The sequence below is a fragment of the Archocentrus centrarchus genome, unplaced genomic scaffold (genome assembly GCF_007364275.1).
Source record: "Archocentrus centrarchus isolate MPI-CPG fArcCen1 unplaced genomic scaffold, fArcCen1 scaffold_64_ctg1, whole genome shotgun sequence".
Classification (NCBI taxonomy): Eukaryota; Metazoa; Chordata; class Actinopteri; order Cichliformes; family Cichlidae; genus Archocentrus; species Archocentrus centrarchus.
The window spans coordinates 515,602-522,499 of NW_022060281.1; the positions used below are offsets into that span (position 1 = coordinate 515,602).

The following is a 6,898-nucleotide window of genomic DNA, read 5'->3' on the forward strand; positions in this document are numbered from 1 at the left end:
TTGTTTATTTGTTTTGTTTTTCATGACTTCATCACGGGTGACAGCCGGTTTCTCGGAACTTTGTTCCTTTACGTCATTTCCAGTTACGACCACCCGAATCGCCGAATCACTACAACGCTGCGGAGTAAAGTAGTTCCCGTGTTTGAAGCATCCTCTCGCTCCGTTTAGCGCAGACTTTGTAGGAAAATCAATCTTTCATGGAAGAAATCCAGTCGCAGTTATTTTTCAAACAGTCGCTGCACACGAAGAAGTCGCGTTTGTTTACTACGTAGGTCACATTCGGCGGGAAGATTGTAGAGCCGCGGATGAATACCAAGCTCGGAGTAATAAAAGAGCGGCGCAGGTGATGGCCGTAATTCATGCTGACGCAGCAACCGCGGGGCTCCACTCAGGCACCGGCACAGCGGCTCTGAGCGCTCCCGGTTATCGGTTACCGAGTGACTGTTTATCACCGACAGCCTGCCGATAAAGCTCACTGTGAGATTTAACCGTTTGGCACGGAAACATTTGGAGTTGACTCCGTCTTCAGTCCCGTTAACCGGAGAGTAACGGTAAGTTTGCTGAAAGTTACTGGATGCTTTTACTTTTCCCGACATCAGTTTCAGATATGAGCCGGATTTATCCTGAAGTTTGCTTTTAGCGTGTTCACACGTCTTCTTTCTGTGCGGCTCTGAGGAAGTGTTTTAATTGTGTTAAATTAGAGGCGCGTGTTTGACAGCAGGAGCTCTCACCTGTCTGTTCTCACCTGTCTGTAAGCAGGGCAGGTAGCTCCTCCCTGTCTCAGGTGTATTGAGCGCTGACAGTGTGGACAGTCTGTAAGTGAAGTGTGTCTGTGACCTTCAGCTTTAATGCTGAACAGATGAAGAATGTGGTTGCTGCTGTCCTCCTTTAAACTGCTCATTTTTACTGCAGTACTCATGAATCATTGATATCACATCTTTATGTGATATCAATGAATCATAGATATCACATCTTTATGTATTTGTGGCTCTGCCTGTTAAACCTGAGCTCCGGCTAATCTGCTGTTTCTCTTCAGCAGCCGTCATGCCGCCGGTGTTGAACAGCACCAACTATGATTATGACTACGACATGGTCCAGCCCTGCTACTTCCTGGGTGGAGAAGAGGAAGACTTCTACCCTCCTCCACGCAGCCAGCTCCTACCGGGTCCCAGCGAAGACATCTGGAAGAAGTTCGAGCTGCTGCCCACGCCTCCCTCGTCCCCCAGCCGGAGACCCTCCCTGTCCGCCGCCGACCACTTGGAGGCGGTGTCCGACCTCCTGGACGACGACCGCAACCCCTCTGCAGCCTTCCTGCAGTCCTTCATCATCCAGGACTGCATGTGGAGCAGCAGCTTTGCCGCCGCCACCGAGCTGGAGAAGGTGGTGTCAGAGAGACTGGCCTCGCTGCAGGCTCGCGGGAACTCCTCCAACACTAAGATCATCGCAGACAGATCAGCTGACGAGCAGGTGGGCGGGTCTCGAGAGAGCACAGAGTACCTGCGGGACCTGCACACCTCAGCGACAGACTGCATCGACCCCTCTGTGGTGTTCCTGGGTGAGAAGCAGAGGGAAGATGGCGTGGCGATGGAGGTGGGGTCTGAGCTGAGCCTGGACTCGCCGCCGCTCAGCAGCAGTGACAGTGACTCAGGTGAGAAGCAGACTTTTATTTTGAAAGACCCGTGAATCTGTTCAGTAGCTCATCCATTAGCAGGGTGGGGGTTTCACTACATTTTTACCACAATGTTTTTATTTTTCCCCAGAGGAGGACGAGGATGAGGATGAGGAAGAGATCGACGTGGTGACGGTGGACAGAAGAAAGACACCCCGGCGGTCGCACCCGACCCCTCTGGTCCTGAAACGCTCTCACGTCAACATCCACCAACACAACTATGCTGCGCAGCAACCTGCCGGGAAACGGGTGAAGGTGGAGAACAGCGGCCCGGCGCAGAGGCAGAGCGCCGGGCGCCGGTGTTGGAGCCCAAAGTCGGACGGCGAGGACGACGACAAACGCAGGACTCACAACGTGCTGGAGAGGCAGCGGCGAAACGAGCTGAAGCTGAGCTTCGTGGCTCTGAGGGAGGAGGTCCCGGCGGTGGCCAACAACGAGAAAGCGGCGAAGGTGGTGATCCTGAGGAAGGCGGTGGAGTTCATCATGGAGGTCAGAGAGGAGGAGAGGAAGCTGTTGGCGAAGAAGGATGGACTGAGGAAGAGGAGTAGAGAGCTGAAGCAGAGGCTGCAGCAGCTCAGGACTTTACATTAACTTTACTGCTCTTAGTTTCTTCATGTTGGAAATGACTGACGGCACCTGAACTCAGCACGGCGCCCGGGGAGCTCGCTGCTGCACTGCAATCACATTTTTGTCTTTATTTATTTATGTTTTGCTGACAAACGTAACTTTAAAATTTTCGTGCATCGTTCCAGTTTGAGGGGAAATGTGTTGACAGCTGATTATGAACAATAATTTAATGTTTTCACTTTATTTAATTTTTTTACTCCCTAAAGCTTTGTATTCTAATTGTGATTTTTATCTTCAGAATTTATTTTTATAATTGTTCAAGAATCATGTGCACTAAAAGGAAGTACATTTGAAGTGTTCTGATCCTTCAGAATAAAAGTCCTGTGTAGATCCATTCAGAGTCAGTGTCTGACTTGTTTCTGTACACCTGCCTACTTTTTAAAATTCCCAGAAATCACATGGTGAACAAGTCCCTCGAGGAGTCCTGAAATCTCCAGTGCAGCATTCCCGTACACCCACAGTGAAGTTTCCACAGTCGCTGAAACTCAGACTCGGTGTTTTGAGCTTCTTTGGAAATGTGGGGTCGGCTCCTTGGAGAGAAACTCAGCTTCATGTAAACGGTCCCAAAGGTATTCCTGTGGGTCAGTTTCATGGAATTTCCTCAGCTCGCTGATTACTCAACATTCCAGCTGTGTCAGCGGAGAACATCCGAGCCGGCAAACAGAGCGGCACGCTGACGCTGTCACGCTGCGTGTTTTCCTCACTGAGGGTCAAAGTTCAGCTCCAGACAGTAAATATGAGGGCAAACAAACCAGCTGCACTGTGTTCAGCCACATCATTATAAGAGGGCCAAAGGTCATCACACATGTGGGGGGTGTTTGAACTCATAACTCTGTGCTAGTTAAAGGATACCACAGTTAATCTCATGTTCACTGTGGTCCACACGAAGCACCTGTCAGAGAACGCTGCAGGACGACCTGTTAAAACAAACGGGGACATTTTGTTCTCACGCAGCCGAACGTCAGCGTGGGAGAGGCTGTCGGTCAGCCTGGACTCGAACAGCTCCAGCTGCTCACGAGAACCTGGAGATGAAAACCTTCACTGACAGCAGAGTTTGGTTTGTGGCCAGGCCGAGTAAAGAAGCGCTCCCACCCCTTCTGAAATGGTCTCCCTTCACTCCACAGAGAATTTAGGCACCCCACAGTGATGCTGGCTGGTATAAAATGTGGGAGGAGCCAGATGTGACCCCCAGCTGTTCAGTGTGACCCGTGTGGCTTAATTTATTCAAACATTCAGAGATTATTTTTAAGTGTATTTGACACAAACACATGAATTTAGATGTAGGGCAGTGTTTTCCTAATGTTAGATCTAATAATGTGCTCACATTCAACATTAAAATAAACAGCTATAATATAAAGTGTTTCTGGGGTATTGATGGGACGTGAAGGATGGATGCAGCTGCTGTGATGTCGCTCCTCGGTTGGTGAAGTCTCGTTTTGCAGCCTCCAGCTGTTTCCAGCTGTTTTCATGGAAACCATCTCGATGTTTAAAACCAGGAATGATGAGCGAGCGTGGACCTGACGGAGGAGCCGACCCCCTGCAGCTCATGCACATCACTGCTCCACCCTAATCCACCCCCTGGATCATCATTCACAAAATCAACCTAATATATTTAGTCAGACTTTAAATTAAGGATTCAGATCAGGAAAGTTTTTACTGATGGAGGGAGTTACAAACACTAAAAGGAGCTGTGGTGCAGTCTCTGCACAATGCAGCGTGAAACTAAGTTATGAATATGATTTCTGCAGTGAAAACAAACATTAGCTCGTCCTATCTTTGTGACCTTTGTTTCACCTGTTTCTAATATTTAGGCACTGATGAGGGCTGTGGCTGTGGGCACCCAACAAAAGCTTTTATAAGCATCCAGGCGGACCAGATCATCTTTCTGATTCTTGCCAAAAATAAATACATAAAGAGACGCTCTGAGTCACGGTGACTCGACAGTCCGGCTGCTGAGTCATGCAGATCCTCCAGGACGGTCAGCAGTGACTGAGGGCTGACGGGTTTCCTGTTTCTGCTGCTGCAGATGGTTTTTTCCAGGGCCCACATTCCTGATATTTTAGAGCTCGTGTTTCCTGAGCGGTTTGATTCTAGTTTTCAGATTCAGAGTTTGAAAGCTGCTCAAGAACAAACAGATACGAAAGGATAAGGAGCTCGAGGGCTGGAAGGACTCTGAGACTGTGACTGATTACAGTCTCTGTGACTCTGTAAGATTGTAACTCATCTTGTGGACTTCCAGGTGTCTTTGTAGAAGCTGCTGTGGACTCCTGAGTGTGCAGTGGTCCAAACAGATGATCACTGTGCCCACTAATGAATTCTGGGGTGTTCTCATAAATGTCCACTTAAAAACAGAGTGGACCCTTTAGATCTTGAATGACTATTTTCAGCACTCACGGGTCAGTGGTGTGGAAATGATGGACATGGGCCAGAAGTCACAAGCCGGGCCTGACAGTGTGCAGTGGGCAATCAAATGTCCCCATGAAGACCACAATGAACTGTCGGGTGTCCATTAAAGTCCCTGAAGGAGCTTAGCTGTCCCTCAGCAGGTGGAAATAGACTCTCTGCTGAGCCTCTGCAGTCTCTACACAGTCACAAGAAAGTCCACCGGAGTTTCTCGTGACCGTGTAGAGACTGACTGAGCTCAGGTATCCAGTGGAGGATCTGATGTCCACAGAGAGCCAAAGCTGGTGTCCCAGGAGGACAACAGAGGGTGGAGCCAATAGCGAGCTCCAGGGTGTCCATGGTGAAACCTATGGATTTGTAATACCTGCTGAGAGGGGATCACGTCACTGAGGTGTCTTTGTCCTTGTGCGGAGATTAAATCACATTCAGTTTCCAGCTGGAAAAACAGGTTCCTGCTCATTAGATGCTCCAAAGTATCCGCACGGATCAAAGAGGAAGTGAGGTCATTGTACACATACTCTCACCTTCTTCTTCATGAGGGGAATTTGGGGAAGAACAAACACTGTAAATGCTCCATAAAAGACTGAGACACATTCCTGTGACCAATGAGGCAACAGAGGAGGAGGAGCCTGACTCCCACCTGCTGCTCATAAATCAAGAGGCAAACAGCTGCTGTTTCCCTGCGACAGAGCCGGTCAGAGGTCTCATTTGGTGTAATATGAAATGCTGAGCACGGTGTTGAAACATTCCCACTGAGCAGCTTCATCCAGACTGTTGTGACACCAAATAATGTTTTCGTTTGTGCTGAGCTGCAGCAGGAGAAGGCTGCAGGCTGTGAGCACGAATCAGAGGCCTTAAATCTGCCAGGGAGGCGGCTGCTCGCCCTCTGTGACAGGAAACTCAGTCAGAGATGATCCGAGGGCTCAGGGTGGCACATCCAAGAGAATCGGGGGGGTACGTGTCACCGTTATCCTGCTGTGCTCCAGCTGTTTGATTACGAGGTTACACAAACTCACCTAAAACAGTATTAACGGTTTATCGTTTTCCTGTGCTGTCGCGCTGTTAAACCGCTGTGAGGTGAGCCCGCAGGGTCAATAATTACCGCTGCTGTGACTACTTCCTGCTCACACAACAGCAAAGCAAATAAAAAGCTGGACTTCAGGGAATTTCCACAGTGAGATCTGTGTGGATTTACAGGGAATTTTTATTGTTATTAACTGGTTCCATCGTTTACATTTAATCCTGATTTTCTGCAGTGCAGAGCTGGTTATGGAGTTTATGCATATTTAGGGTTATTACAGTGTTATTATACTGAAAGCTGCAGAAAAATCCTGCACGGGTGGATACAGCACACAGAGAGCTCAGCTAAAGACAGAGCAAAAATATAAATATGAAGCACCTGGTGAAATAGTCCTGTTTCAGGTGAGATTTGCTGTGGACACGTCTTCGTCTCACACTGTGACTCTGAAATGCTTCAATAATCCAGACTCACACTCACATCACTCACTGCTTTGTTAATCATTTCTAAAGAATTCAGCAAAGTGCATCATGAACAAATACTGAGAAGAAAATATGTTACAGTAATGTTATATATGCTGCATGCTGACGGCCACAGAGCCCAGCTAACACTGAGAGTGCTGGAAACCAGGATTATGAGCTCATTTTAGTAAACTCTTTGTTTTTAAGCACATACATGTGACAAACTGTAAAACTGCTTTTTCTTCAAATTTACTTTTGTCAGCTTCCTGTTTCTGCTGCTGATGCTGAACCTGGACGTTTCTACCAACCTCTGAACTGCATGTTGGGCATCAGGAGCTCTGAACTGTCAGGAGAAATGAAGTCAGTCTTTGGAGTTCTGTGTAAAAACATCAATAAAATTCTTTGCAAATCAATTTAAGCCAATACTGAGTTTTATAAAAAAATATGCGCTCCTTCAATTTTATGGGAGTGACACATTTCAGAAAGTGGGGACAGGATGTTTCCCATCATGTTCCAGTGGATCTTCTCTCCTGACCACTGGCTCTGGTTTCTTATTGCTCAGCAGTTTGTGGCATCAAACACATCAATCAGCTGATTTCAGTTCCTGTGCCGGGCGGAGCAGCTAGGCTTAGCAGCCGGGCGGAGCAGCCGGGCGGAGCAGCTGGGCTTAGCAGCCGGGCGGAGCAGCGGGGCGGAGCAGCTGGGCGGAGCAGCCGGGCG

General features: G+C 48.5%; 1 protein-coding gene across 2 annotated transcripts; it reads left to right on the plus strand.

Annotated features, from left to right (window-relative positions):
- The first annotated feature begins 334 nt into the window (after positions 1–334).
- LOC115777682 (transcriptional regulator Myc-like) lies at positions 335–2,634 on the plus strand. Of its 2 annotated transcripts, none has more exons than XM_030725627.1 (3): positions 335–551; positions 1,037–1,648; positions 1,761–2,634. In XM_030725627.1, exons 2-3 carry the CDS (start codon positions 1,045–1,047, stop codon positions 2,258–2,260), a joined length of 1,104 nt encoding a protein of 367 aa, XP_030581487.1. In that variant the 5' UTR covers positions 335–551; positions 1,037–1,044; the 3' UTR covers positions 2,261–2,634. The 2 variants fall into 2 exon arrangements, with proteins under 2 accessions (XP_030581487.1, XP_030581488.1); XM_030725628.1 differs by having other exon boundaries at positions 1,040–1,648.
- Positions 2,635–6,898: the final 4,264 nt, after the last annotated feature.

Bases quoted from the DNA above. Each gene is read 5' to 3' on its own strand.
- LOC115777682 (XM_030725627.1), top strand. From the start codon at position 1,045: ATGCCGCCGGTGTTGAACAGCACCAACTATGATTATGACTACGACATG. The intron at 1,649-1,760 runs GTGAGAAGCAGA...ATTTTTCCCCAG, and splicing joins CAGCAGTGACAGTGACTCAG to AGGAGGACGAGGATGAGGAT.